This window comes from Augochlora pura, chromosome 5 (genome assembly GCF_028453695.1).
Source record: "Augochlora pura isolate Apur16 chromosome 5, APUR_v2.2.1, whole genome shotgun sequence".
In the NCBI taxonomy this organism is placed as follows: Eukaryota; Metazoa; Arthropoda; class Insecta; order Hymenoptera; family Halictidae; genus Augochlora; species Augochlora pura.
In genome coordinates this window covers 20,097,388-20,112,509 of record NC_135776.1, presented here as the reverse complement: position 1 = coordinate 20,112,509, position 15,122 = coordinate 20,097,388, and the positions used below count along the sequence as shown (strand labels likewise).

Here is a 15,122-nt window from a genome sequence, read left to right as displayed (position 1 = left end):
TGCGATTCCAAGGATTATTGACAGCTCAACGTTATCAATTTTACAGATTAGTTCTAGTTAGCAATTGTTTCGACAAATTCTACGGAACTGGATTGTAATTTCAAGTTAACATTGCTAAATTACAGTGCTAAGCTGTATTTAGTCGACTCTTCATTCTGGTCAATCAACGCTTTAAAAATCAATATAATATTTTTATTTATTAATTATTGTCAGTATAACTATGAACGAAATTAATTATGGGTGCATCCTTTTTGGGGAAATTATTTCTTTGATTCTGTCTTGAATAGCTATTTAAGTGTGTACCGCTAGTAGCACACGTGGCATGGAATCTGTTAATCGAATCAACGCGAATTTTATGACGTTATTATTTATCCAAATATTGCTATCGTCGCTTGATTTAGTTGGTCTATAGTTAGAGCAGAAATCGTGGCATCGATATATTTTCCTAGCAAGACCATCGCAACGTTCCGTAACAGATATTCGCGCGAACGCGGTCTCGTGAAAGCGCCGGATACGAGAATTCTTTGAATATTGTATCTTCGCGCGAACGTTGTCCGGGTCAGCTTGTTTTCCCGGCGATAGCGGTCCGCAAACAACGAGGTCGAGCCAACACGAAAAACGCAGAGACATTCGGCGAGCGAAAGTTTTTCCGCTCGAAAGTCCCGGCCGATAAGATAGCGTGGGGGGGAGAAACTCTTAGAAAATTATCTGACCCCCGCCCACCCCGCGTCGCATCGCATCGGCTGCCACTGATTACGGGGGCTACCCTTGTCGAGACGTCACTCGCTCTCGCCCACGCATTAAGCATTCTTAGGCGCTGTCCTTGATAAACCACTGTCGGCCGCACAACGCGCGTTATCGCCGCTCCGGACACACCCCCTACGAAGGCGGGGACTCTGACTTTCCCCACCCCCCCGCCAGGAAATGTTTTTCCTTTCAATTTAGCCCGTCGTACACGTCGGCTGCCGGCTCTCACTCTTCGCGACAGTTCGCCCCCGGGATATTTATATTTCTGCTTAACGCTGATCAGGCGATGTTCCGGCGACACGCTATCTATCAAAAATATTACGAGTTTCACGAAAGCTGACGCGTATCGCGTCTTTCTCTTATTTGGAACAATTTTAATCGCTTTTTATTTCGTACTGTTATATATTTTATGTGTATTTTATATATTATATTAAGTCTATCGAAAAGTTATCATCTCGATGATGTTATTTTAGATTTATGTATTTGATACATTTTTCAAAAATGATATTTATAGATTGCAATAACGCTAGCAAGAAGGCATAATTAAAGGCGGAATTTATTATGTCAATAATATTTAATATTATATAAATAATAATTATATCAATAACTTCACGGTAGAACTATATAAAATAAAATTAAATATATATGGTATATTACATATTATTATTAATACTTTGCATTTAGCAGTATTTCATTTTCTGTAATTTCCGTTAGGAAATTAGATTTTCTATAATAGCATTGCTATAGCACGTGGTCAATGTCCTATCTTTTATCCGCGCACCATGGTTTATGGTTTAAGCTTTGAAATTAGTTGCTGTATTTAATGTAGCGTTCTGTGTGCCCAACGAATGGCAGAAGTTCGATCAGAAACTAGTGACGAGCCGTCATCGAAGACGTTCAAGTGTCGTCCTTTCTCTTCCGGAGGATCGAGGGGCGGCGACAGGGCCCAATGAATAATAATCAGTGGAAACACCCCGCATACGTCGTGTCGAGCCACCCTTGAAGACTTACTTGGTATACTGTAGAAGCCACCGGATGAGGTGCGTACGAGGCAGGACGGCTGGAGGTCGGGATCACGCTCGTGGTCGCTGGCTGCGTGACTTCCTGGCAATCTTCCGTTGACTCGACTCATTGTAGGGTTACGGGGAGGCACATCGGGCGGCCCCCGCGGCGCCGAATTATCCAACAAACACCCTGTAACACAATCAGGAACACACCCGTCATTTATATACGCTTTCCTGTCTTTCTATTCTTAACCACTCGCAGTCCGATATTGCCGATACGTTATTCAATTATTAATATCTCGCGCTGAATTGAATACTAATACTACGAGGCTTTCGTATCGTAAATATAAGGAAATGTATCACATATTTTATGTGATTATACTTTGTTATATAGATTACATTATGTATTAAAATATTTTATTTTTTCTTACAAGATTTCACAGCAATATAATAGCTTTTACTTCGATTCAATTTTTGGCATATTAGAATAAAATATATGTACAATATGTGTACACATATATATATCGGTGGAAATGTCTTATAATGCTTCGAAATGCAAATATTTAATACTCGTCTTAAAACTCGTATCTTCGATGCTCCTGCAACTCGCAAGTCGAGCCAGGAGTCATTTACTTTTATCTTGCGCCAACAATGAATAAAGAGTAGCTATCGGATGCAGCGAAACCTTTCAAGAGCAGACTCTTTTATCGGCATCGATGTTCGACAGAAATAACGTTCCTTGCCAATATATAGTTTTCGTACGGATTATTTATCTTTCACGGTGCATAAAAAATTATCTTAAACTTACAATTCCTATTAAAATAATAACAATTATTAAGTAACTAGTTTTACTGCAGATAAAAAAAACGGAATTAGGTCTTGTTTAAAATAAAAGCCTCGTTTAATGGCATATCTATAAAGCGTTACAAACTATTTAACTATGGCACCTTGGAAGTCAATAATTTCGTCCGACTCAACCAGGTAACTTCTTGCACTATCCGAACATGCATTTTGCTTTGTTTCGTTTCATAACCTAGGTTTCACGGATACCCAAGGCTTCATTGTACCGATAGAATGGAATTCGCCGAAAATCTCCAGAAATTCCCGTACAACGATCGGAAGAGGCTTAACCAAGATCGTCAAAAAGCATTTCCCCGTGCGGAGTTTTAGAGGGCTTGGTCGGCGACGCGTCGTTGCGGTCCAGATTACCTAACCCGGGTCTCTCTCTCTCTCTCTCTCTCTCTCTCTTCTTTGAGATTCACCGGGCGAACAATGGGTACGCGTAATCCTGGGCAGGTGGCCAGGCGATTTTCACCAGGGCAAAAGGGTTGGAGAGCCGATCTCACGATTAGGCACGTTTCACGCGACCAGGCTTTCGCCTGTGCGGGGATTACCCCCGCGAGGTAGAGTGACCCAGAATCGCGACCGGTGCTCTCTTCTGTGTCGCTGCGAAATGGAAATGGGTATTTTTTCTCGCTGGCTACAGCTCCGTCAAAAAAACCCTTACGCGAAGTAACGCGCACCGATTTTCCTTCGGACTCATTCCGAAGGCTGAGTCCTCTCATTCGACTGACTCTGTAAGAGCGCTCGCTTTCGACACGGTGGTCGCATTAGCTTCCTCGAAGGGACCGTCATTGTTAATTTCTCGCGACCATTCGGTGGATGGGATCGCGGTGGCCGATCCAACCCCCGGTGGATTTAATCCCGGATTTGTCCGCGAATCGTCCCCGCCGTGAAACTTCTCAATTTTTCGCGCCGGTCTTCTTTCAAACGATTCTCGGATTAATTTAATCGTCAAAACTCGGCTTTCCGGCACGGATCCCATGGGAACGGTGGGATCTTCGGACGAAGCCGCGTGTCGTGAGTTTTTGTTTAGGAAATTAAGGAATTACCGGGAGCGCGGAGTGGCAGCCTCCGGCGAAAGAAGCTCGCCCGCCGCCGCCGCCTAACCGCACTCCCTAATTCGAATCTCGCGAGCACGCTCGAGGATCCGCGCGCGGCTCGTTCAAGAGTCGCGTCACGAGTGCGCTCCACGGAGAGACCCCAGAAACCCTCGACGAATTTTCGGGGCCTCGTAGCCGGTGGCTCGATTTTTTTCGGAGTCGAGGCAGCGGAACGGTTGGCGGCGTCCCTAAGTCGATTATAATCCCAGCCCTTGCTCAGATCCTGAGCGCACCTCGACCTCTCCTCGTTCGTTCTTTCTATCGAGAAAGCCCGACAGAGCGCTGCGGATAGGGTGACCGGCCGAGAAATTCGAGCCGCGCTCTTTTTTACGACTAATATAGCCAATGAACACCGGGATCCTTTCTTCTCGCGTCTGCAAAGAGAACATCCTCCTCTGGGTGTGGTGAGGCGACAGGAAGCGAGGGGGGGCGCCTGGATCCGAACCCGGGAAAGAAAGAAAGGAGAGCATTTGCTTCGGGAAGGCTCACGAATTTCCGACTAATCCGCGGCAAAGTTCGATTCGAGTCTACGTTTCCGCGAGTCCCCCTGGCAGCCATCCCCCCCGCCACCCCCCGCCGCCGTCGTCGTCGCTCCGCGCGGAGAGCACTCGAGACCCTTTTACGATCAAAGTTTCTCGGTTTCGACATTTTCCCGCGGGGAAACCGCCATTTGGCATTACTACCGGCGTGCGTTACTATCGCCGAGGCCCCGGACATGTAAATTGCCGTGACATCGTAACGCGGCGCGGCGGCCTCTCGCGATCGGATTGCTCCGAATTTGTTTTATTGCCGGCGGCTTTTTTTATAATCCAAGCGGCCCGCCACTTCGACCCTCGCCCGTTTATGGGGAGCGAAATCGCCCGCGGATGCTTTACGTCGTATTAACCCTTTCAGCACTGGAAAGGAGCGTACCTAAGCGAAGAGTATCAGGCAGAATCGACGAATTTGCAGAGATTTGCGAAAATCCTCGTACAAAACAAAATAGCAGCGATATTTAGAAAATTTTAAGAGCAGCATATTGCGAAATAAATGGAGAATAAAGCGATGCCATTGGGTTTCAAGTTTTGTTTAAAATCATAAGGATAATATAAATAGAAAATATCGTGAAAATCGTGCAAAGTGATTTCTCTTTTTCATTCCATAATTGCACATAAAAGAAACATCGTTTGGTCATAGCTTTATATATATCATATAGTATGATGTATAGTGTAGATGCTTCAATCGTGATGTGCATTTAATAATTTCGCATTTAAAAATCTTTATAATCTAAAGAATTTAAAAAAGAAAAAAAGTGTGGTATCGTTTATTTTGACAGACTTGGAAGTGTTAATCCTTTAGCTCCGAGGCACCACTAAAATTGTTACATCACCGTACAAGACTCTATACGCATAAAATATACTTTCTCATACAAAATGGAAGTCAGAAAAATCATTTTAGATTTATAGTTAAGACGTCTTCGGGGGCGAGGGGTTAACACGAAACCGGTTGCCAATTTACTCTCCAACCGGTGACGCGAATACAGCTCTCGCGATTTACGTCTCTCCGATGCCACTCTTTCCGCTGCTAAAAATTTAGAAGTCGTTTCAGTTGCAACCAGAAACGTGTAAAGTGGTCTTTGCTAATGTTTCCCTCTTCCATGGTTCACAGAAATTAATATTTCAACAACAAAGACGTTCCTTTCTGTTCTCGCGTGTACACAGTTTGTTTCTACCACAAAGGTGTAACGAAAAGCCGTGTAAAAAACTGTTCCGCGGGAACAGCGGCCGGGGGTGCGCGCGCGAGTGCATAAATTAATTAATTTCGAACGACTTAGAAAACGAGGAAAAGTTACAGGAAAACTGTTTGCCCCGTTCCGCGTGCCGCTGTTCCCGCGTTGGAAGTGTAACAGAATTTTTATTCGAAAGAAGCTACGGATGAAAGAGAATCGCCAACACCTTTAATTCTTTACAATCTCCTCGAGGAACTAATTAACACTTTTGCGCTCCGAGGTATTTTTCAGCTTAAAAACGAACAAACATGCGCGTTGACCTATGGCATTGCAATTAAACCGAATAATTCGTCCTTTCTGTCTCGAGAACTTTAAATTAGCCGATCTCGAAATATTATAATTTTTAATGTACCAACCGCGACGTCAAAGTACATTGCAACATGTTTCTTTAATAAGCTGAAAGTATTTGGCTTTCTCTTGCTTTGTCAACCGAACTACAAATATCTATTATAATTTAAAGAGCATGTATATTCTAAAGTATATCAATAAATAAAATTAGTAAAAGTAAATGAATTTACTAGGAAGTAAAAATTTAAATAAATCGAATATTCTTGCTTTTATGGTTTAATCATGATGGCCAATCAATTCGCTTCGCTAATTTCAACCTTAAACATGTCCCTCAATACAAACTAACACCTACAACGAAATAATCCGGGACTCTGGAAACCGAGAAATCGATCAGCTGCAAATAAAATTCCGGCGCGCGTGCAAGCTAGTTTCGCGGCGAGTAAATCAGCCGCGGGAAGCGTAACGAAAATTTGCCCGAGTAAACAGGAGAGATTGATACATCGAAAAGCACTGTGGCGAGCGCGGGCGCGCGCGCGCGCGTGTGGTATTCGAGGTTAAGTGCGCCCCAGTTTCGCGGGCGTCGACAGTTCCATTATAAGAAAAGCGATCGAGCGCGCGAAGCGATCGCATTAATCATTGGATCGAGGAAAGGCTGCTTGTGGATAAAGAGAGGCGAGGAACCGCGAGAACACGGAGAGAGAGAGAGAGAGAGAGAGAGAGAGAGAGAGAGAGAGAGAGAGAGAGAGAGAGAGAGAGAGAGAGAGAGCCTCGGGCACCCGGGTTTACGATCGAGATCGAGAAGCAACGGAGAGAGCAACGAGAGAGCCTTTGTATCTTTGTAGCGAGTCACGTCTCGCAAAGAGGTGTAGCGATGGTTGCGGGGTGTTCGCGGAGTCTCAGGGAGCCAGCGGAGCGTAAGTCGCATGCGGCACGTCGTTATTCTTCCTAATAGATCGGCGGGAGTAGTCATTGTGCCGGTCGTTACTTCGAGGATCCTTTCTTCTTGATCGGTGCGTAGGGTCGCGTCAAAGGGAGCAAAAGAGCAGCCGGGGACGACAGGAAGGGAGGTAGGGCAGGCTAAGCGGAAGGCGCGGTGGGTGCTGCGTTTGAGAGAGATAGAGAGAGAGAGTCTCGTAACCTCGACAAAGGACGAGGCTACGGGTCACAGCTACCGCTATCCGGTAATCCAGTGTCCAAGATGATCCTCGTGCTGGCACAGAGGACGCGAGACCGTCTAACAACCGAGGAGACCTGAATCGAATTATCCTCGCCTGGGTTGAATCGTTCGGGTTCCAGGGACCCAAGAAAGGGAGCCCGCTGGCCCCGAATAGGAGAAGGATATAGACCCGTGGACCCATGAACGAGAGCTCCACGGTTGTTGTCGCACCGGGCCGCGTAATAGATGCTCTGGGCCTTTCACAGAGCATGTGAAAACGCGTAACATAATATCGGGACCCTTCGCGAGCAAGAGCCCATGCCTAATGGAATTTATTAGAGAACCATCCCTCAACTCTCAGGTACCTAGGCGGGGAGGAGAGCACCTTTCCAGGCCGATTCGCCGAGGAACGTCTTACCTCCGAATCAAGAGGATCCTCTGTTCCGGAAAAAATCAGGGAAAAAATGGACTTTCGATTGTTAGTTTCGAGCAGGGCGTTCGATGTTACGTGCGTTCCTGTCGGGGACGATGTTGCCAGACGAGACACCGAGTGATGATGGAAGAAGATGATTGGAGAAGGAGAACACGATCTGTTCTTTTCGCGAAGACTGCTTTAGTGGGCGGAGCTTACGTGCTCTCAGCTATTCAAGCGGTAAGAAGTTACAACCACGTGGCGAGAGAATTTTCGAGCTCCTGAAAATGTTTTACTTTAAATATTCTACTAAAATTCAGTTTGTTCGAATCTATTGTAACAAAAATTGACTTTTAAAACTAATAAAAAATTGTGTTAGCAAAATATATAAAAACTGCTCATTTTAATTTTTAATAACTCCTGTTCGAATGGAATACCGAAATGACACAAGTATCTATAATATTTCGGCTTTCGCTCGTATCGGTTTCAGTATTATAAAGCTATTGATATTTCAGTATTATATCGATTACGGTATAGCTTTGCTGGAACAATGCCAGTATCGTAATCGCACCGGTATAAACTCCTTGATCCGTCTACGATCCCTTTAGAATGACTTCAATCGAAAGATTTGTCTTCTAGGGCCAATCGCTAACTGAATTTTCAATTAAATCAGCCGACATAAATTGCCGTCGGAGATTCATCGATTCGTGCGCCCACGAATTTCACGTTTAATCTTAAAGAGAAGGAAACGATCCGTGCGCCGAGCCGCGAGGGTCCGGCCCGCAGTCGTAAAATTGGTAGAGATCGGCTCGTCGATCGGGAATGGCTGATCAAATACGAAATAAAATGCATTGGGAGGGATCGAATTAATTTTTTTCACGAAATCCGGGGGACCGTGTTAAATCGTTTAGAAATAAAGGTGGATCGACGGAGAGAGAGGGAGAGAGAGGCAGTTTTACTGCCGTTCTAAGAGGGGGGAAAAGCGAGCGGGACATACGATTCGGGACGCCGGTCACGTACGGCATGGCAGAATTCGACGTATTTTGGGGAGCGGAACGGAGAAAATGGACAAGGGTTAGTAGTCCCGTGTCTGGATTAGCTTTCGAGCCGGAACGAATTAATACTGTATCGCTGGGAAATATATATACGCTGGGAAAAATATACGACTGGATAAAGTACGACGCTGCTGGGAATCGCGTCGTGACACCGAAACAAACGAGCCCACGAGATAAGGATCCAAAAAAGAGCCCCCTAACATACGCCCTTCAGCCATCAAATTAATCAATTTTTCAGTATTGCCCTGATCGTTCCACGACCGCAGATTCGTCGATTAACGAAAGAATATTGGCGCGGTATCGCGCAAATACGTAAGCAGACGACGCAACGTCGAACATAAAATAATAATTCTGTATTTCGCGAGGTAATAAATTTGCGAACCAATTAAATACGTTTAAGCATCGCCCGAATGAAATTAGTTCTCGCTAAAAGCCATTGGACAATTCATTAATTCGCACAATGCAATAACGTATTTATGGAACGCGCGCGTGCGGCGGATAATTGTGTCGAAGCTTACACGAGCCGGCGCGATCCTTGCGATCTTTAACGTCGATTCTGCGGCGATAAGGGAAAAGACTGCGTTATCAGAAAATTTGAAAACCTCTCGAAAACAAATATTGTAAGCTCTTTATAAAATCCAAAAAATTCTGCAATTCGAAACCCTACTCAAAGTGTCAGTGTCAGGGATCAGAAGTTTAAGGGACGATATCTCGGCAGTGAAAATATCGCGTTCTTCCACGTAACTGCGATTTAATTGTTGTTCGAGGCGGCCATATTCGACTCCCCGGTTCGGAAGAAATTCCGGAAGCGGCCGCGTGTTCGACGCGGCGGGACGGCGAATTTTCGTGGCAACCGATCAAAGTCGATCAAACTTCGGAGGTCCGTAAAGTTCCCGAAGCGTGGCCCCATAAGAACGCGAGATCGACGTGTCTCGGCTGAGAATGTACTTTCGGGCCGGGGAGGGGGTCCGCTGGCCCGCGAATTCTATCCCTAGTAATTATATTCTCGTAGACGGACAAGGGTCGAAAGAGAGAGAGAGAGCAGAGCCGGTGTGTGTTACTGTGAAAATATTATCGAAAGAATATGCTATTTCTGGCCCCTTTATCAGCAATGGCGGGCGCGCGCGCGCGAGCGGCGCCTTTTTAAAACGCGTTCTTCTGCGTGGTGGATATTCACACGTTCGAGCGAGCACAAAGCTTTTTTCGATCGTACCCCATTTACGTTCCAATTCGGAATTTATGCGAAGGCCGCGCGCGTGCGTCGAAGAGATGGATATATAAACAGATAGAGATGAGCAGAGGATTTTCGTGGCCGATAATGACGTCAGACACGTGATACAAATTCGATGCAAGATCTAATAAATATGAATATTATCAATTACTTCTGCATCGTAATAAAAATAAATTCTTCTGTTACCAAAGCTTACAAACAAAAGTATATAAAAATAGTAAAAAGAACAAAAATCGTCTGGTCCTTTTATTAAAAATATTAAGGATAAATAAGTGCTGATTTAATTTAATTTAATTACGGAATTACCGATTACTTTTCAATAATATCAGGACGACAGTATTACTTGTATCCACTGATCGTTCAATCTCATTCCAAAAGAACAAAATTACCTTAACCTAACGCAACGATTAGTTTCCAATCTTTTTCGAGAAGATTACGAGAAAACCTGTGGAGAAAATACTGAATTTCCTCAATTTTCTCTCTCCAATGAAATATTATCGGGACAGATTTAGTTCGCCGCGCAGCGCGTCGATGTTTATTCATTTATTCATATATACAGGGGAAAACCTCTTTTATTTGCTATACAGAACAGGAAACTAATATAAATATGTACAAAATTGGGCACTTCATTCCGTCTGAATCAACTTGAAAATATTTATTTTATTTGATGTTTGCCAGTTATTTTAATTGATTAAATGCATTATTAAATGAAACGCGCACCTCTCCGAAGGCAACAAAAGCCAGCGATTAGAGCCGGACAGCTCTAACAGGGCTCAAAGAGTCACGGAATTATCTCGACTGATAATGGAAATAAAATTTCTCGTCGATAAATCATCCCAATAAACTGACCCAACACACCCCCCCGGGAGGGTCCAGCAAGGCTGTGCAACCCTCTCTGGACATCTCCCCCTTGTTCGCTGGTATCGGAGCTTATCGCGAGTTCGGCGATTCAGCGCGCACGAGAATCGCCTATCTGTCCGACAGGCGCATCCGACTACCGATGCGGACAGGACGACGCGGGCCGCCATTTTCCCCGAAAGAAACGGAGCAAACTTCCAAATTGTGTATCTCCTCTGATGGAGGGTCCTTTCTCGCTCGACTTGCGAGCGTCGGTGGAAAATCTTGAAAAATGAACGGGGTGGTCTGCTTAGGGGATGGCGACCTGGTGAGAGAGAGAGAGAGAAAGAGAGGGAGCGGACGAAACGGTTTTAATTGGAAGCTCGGAGAGGGGGGAAACAATGGTGGTGGCCCGGACGAAGCTCCAGATAGGGTGAGGAGAGCTAACCCTAGGCGGGTCGGGGATCGAGGGTCGAGGGAGGACGCGGAGGGAAGCTCGGAGGGTGGACGATAGAGGGTGGGTGGCTGGCGGTGGTTCTTAACCCTCGTCCGCTCGTTCTTCGGCCCCTTTACCGCCGGCTACGTACATTTTCACGCGAGCGTACGGCCCTCTACACATGTTAATGCCCAACCCGAAGTTAACCGTGGTGGTCCCTGCAACACCAACGCGCACCAACACACCTGCGCGCACCTCGATTCCAGTAACCCTCTTTCCACCACGGACCGGGCAGCTTCTCCTCTCGCACATCGCGGCAGCATCTAGAAACTAGTGGAACAGCGCTCCGGTTTTTCAACACGCTGAACCACCGCAGGTAGCCTTTTGGGGTCGATGCTGCTCCGCAGCGGTGGCTTTTAACTCCTCGCGTATTAATTAGGGGACCGGTTGTATTTGAAATACTTGAATACTAATGCTTGATTAGATCGGATATATACACAGGCGGTACAAAACGTGTCTCTTTCACGCCAGCTAATTTACACACAAATACGGAAGATCTATATTACGTTCTGTGGTATTGGTACACTGCATTTCTTCACTCATTTGTTCATAATGCAATACAGAAAATACAGAATTTATAAATACATTTTAATCAACTCGTTGAAATTTTTAAGAAAAAATTAAGTTTTCAGTTATCAGTTTTTATTTTTCATAAAAATGATATTGGCGACGTATATATAGATATTGCTATGCTAACTTCGACACGCTTAACTTTGTAAACTAATTTGTGTAACCTAGTAAAACATATTCTTTATAAATTAAAACTTTCGTTTATAAAAATCATTGACATAACCTTGACGATACTAGTAATATAATTTTGACATAATCTGGGCATAATCTTGACAATAGCAGTTTCTTTCCAGCGGTCCATGATTTTCCCCGAGTTCTTTCGTGTTTTCGATCTCCGGTCAATGAGCGGAACAATTTCAAGGCTCCCAGAGGGCGGACGAGAGCTTAATTCGTTTCCTATTAGAATTTACGCGGCTACGGAACAGAGAACCCGAAAGTAGCTGGTAGAAACCGGTCCGCACAACAGCAAGGAAAGCCAATGGACCCAGGGGGTGGGTGTGGGGCGGCGTTGGCAGCGCCGTTCCTTGCCGCCTCGAATGGCTATCGAATTTCGCGGCGAGGAAATACCGCGGAAAATGGAATTAGTTTCGTTGATCCGACACCGGCGGGAACCCCGGCGAATCAGGGTTTCTGGGGTTTGATAATGCGAACCCCCGTGCCGGAGACGAGCGGGTTATAACGAAAGACAATTCGGTTGACGATCGACCTCGCGTATCTTTTACGATCGTTCAATGCTTGGATTTTGTAGCAAATGCCTACAGTTTTAACACTCTTCCATGACTGTATATTAGGTGTTATTTTATTTTCTACATTGAAATATTTTATTTCATCCTTGATTTTTATGGTATTTTTAAAAAAGTTTAGTTCCAGTTAATAAAATAAACCAATACTCCAACGTGTATTCTATATTGTATTTTTATATAATTATATTATTATGCTATATTAATTTTAATAGTTTCTAACATCGTGGAACAACTCGCAACTCGTATACAATTATTTTTACTATCGTCGATTATTAAAGAACAGACGTAAGATGATCAAAGATATTGGTCAAGTTAAAATTATTATTTAAGTTTAAATATTATATGCTACCAGCTTGATGACCGCTTAGTAGCTGGCGCCATCTACACCGCTGCTCAACTCTATAAGAGAAACAAGAGCCTCTTATCGGAACCTCGAACTTCCAAATTCTCCACTTTATTTCGATTAATATTTTACAATATTAAAACCCGAATTCTGATTGCGAAAATTCGCCTATTGTTCCAAAATCCACCGAACTCCTTTAAAAAGAGCACGACTCGTCTTTGACGGTGTCCCACTTTCCTGATTTTTCGAAGACCGGAAAACGCGCGGAGAATTCGATAGAGAAAGAGCCGTCGTAATTAGAATGGGGAAGTCGGGCGAAAGATCGACGGAAATCGCGCGATCGTTCTTCCGGATCGGACTCGTCGGAGCACGCGTGCTCGAGTGGACCTTAGACGAGCAGCAACGGCGGCTTGACACCGGGGAGAGTCAAGGCCCTGTTTTACTTTTCCTTCCGCCGCCGGTGTGTGTTCCCACACACCTTTTCACCGAGATCCAAGCGACAAGCGGAGCGTGGAAAAGTCGTGGCGCGGTGTGATCTCCTCGCGAGGAATTTTTCCAGTGGGACAGAAAGGGGGGGATCGAAATCAAAGGAGCGGCTGCGCGGCGGCGGCGGCGGCGGCCCGTGTGAATTCGAGTGTGCGTCCGGGATCTTTAAGCGACCATACACGCGCGCCAGTGTTTTTTACACCTTCTCTCTCTCTCTCTCTTTCTCTCTTTCTCTTGACTATCCCCTGCCGTTCCATTTCTCCGCTAGAAAGAGCCGGCCAGTAAAAGGGAAAAGAGAGAGAGAGAGAGAGAGAGATAGGTAAAAAGCGCGACGCGGCCACACGCTCGAGTTCCGCTCATGACCGATTAACGCCGATTAAAATTTAGTGACTCGTGAAATTCGAGCGTTATTACTTTTTCACCCCGGCCCGCCTTTGTTCTCCGTTTGTTTTCCGCGTCCACGTTCGCCGGAATTGAATCGGGCTTTGTCCCCTCGATCGACTGGTTATTTCGAGGATATTTTTCTTAAGTTTCGACCACCGGACAATCCTCTCACCCTTCCGGTATGAGCCTGTTTTTGGGTTTCTTTTTCGCGTAAGAGAGCATTTTTCATAGGCCTACAATTTTATCCGAAAGTTCAGAAACTTTTCGCAAGTTTTGCAATTCCGCAATTCCTGAGCCTCGCATTTTTCACGCGTTCTAAAATTTTACTCGCCAAGCTAGGATCTTTTTACATCCCCTCGCGGTTCTTCGTTCCCGATATCTTTTCTGTGGAGTCTAGAATAAGTCCAAAACTTTTTCTACAATCTCTACGAGCTACCCCTTACGGTAAACGTGGCCACCAAAAAGTTCACGGAGAAGCTTTTATTCGATTTCGAGCCGGGGGGGACGTGTCTGTAAAAATCATTTTGGCGCGAGCAACGGCGATCGAATTACCAGAATTAATGGTAATTCGTCGTTTACCAGAATTAATCCAATATTCAGAGGATCCCAAGGTCCGATAACGGCGCGATTCATCGGGAGGGATTGCAGCCTCTCTCTCTGCGAAGTGTAATCCACGTGGTCGGGAATAATTAATGCCCGATTGCCCTCTTTTCCGATCGCGAGAAACTGAAAACATCGCGAGGAACTCGTTGTCGCGTCTGATCGCGTCGGCTCGAAACGACCGTCGCCGGCCGCGTTGCAATCGCATCGCCGCCGCGACGCCCGCGACCGGTTCTCCGTGCTCGTTCGCGTGCGATAAACGCCGGTACAAGAGCCGACAGGACAAGGCTCGTCTTCCGCGAGCCGTGTATGCCAACGTCAATGGTTCGCCTCTTCGCGTTCGCCGGGTCGAGAGAGAGAGAGAGAGAGACAGAGAGAGAGAGAGAGAGAGAGAGAGAGAGAGAGAGAGAACCGGCCGACTTGTTCCTCGCCCACGTGCCCGGCCATTATCGCTGTTCGATCCTATCTGCATAGAAGGCTCTCTCGCGACGATGGTGGGCGAGATTCGCCGAGCGAAATGTTATAATCGGAACACGGATACCTTTCCACGCTTGTCTCTTCGACGTGGACGAAGACGCCGCGCCGATTACCCCGTTAGTCGCCGAGAACGCCGCGTGCTTCGTGAAAAATTTTGAACCCATAAAAGGAAGCTACGTCTAACTTATAGTCAGCGAAAATAGAATTAACAATTTCAGCGCCACGTGATTCAAATATGACACTGATTTCTAACCAATCTTGAAAATTCATTTTTATTGCTGAACAAATCGAACCTCAGATTTTGATTATAGGCATAAAATGGCTACAAAGGGTTAATGCCGAAACTAGTAGCAAACGTATTGAAAGATCTCATTTGCCATACGCGCAAGAAAAATTTCCTAACATAACCTAATATAATCTGACTAACATACCGATCGAAGATCTATCGCGCGAGTTCAAGGCCTGTGTCTTGAGACGCGTACAAAGAGCGTCGAAAGCACGGAACGCCGAAGATGATTCGCAATTTGAACCGACGACGCCGTGCGACGGAGTGCATCGCCAATGAATCACCGTGGCAGTGTG

The 15,122-nt window shown here is 45.5% G+C and overlaps 1 protein-coding gene across 3 annotated transcripts in view; it reads right to left on the bottom strand.

Annotated features, from left to right (window-relative positions):
* The window catches only part of Ten-m (teneurin transmembrane protein Ten-m), a 257,882-nt gene that overhangs the window by 23,857 nt on the left and 218,903 nt on the right, over positions 1 to 15,122 (bottom strand). For all 3 annotated transcript variants that reach the window (XM_078181933.1, XM_078181935.1, XM_078181934.1), the window contains one exon: positions 1,759 to 1,941. In XM_078181933.1, coding sequence (XP_078038059.1) covers positions 1,759 to 1,941 — 183 coding nt within the window. The remainder of the gene's footprint in view (positions 1 to 1,758; positions 1,942 to 15,122) is intronic.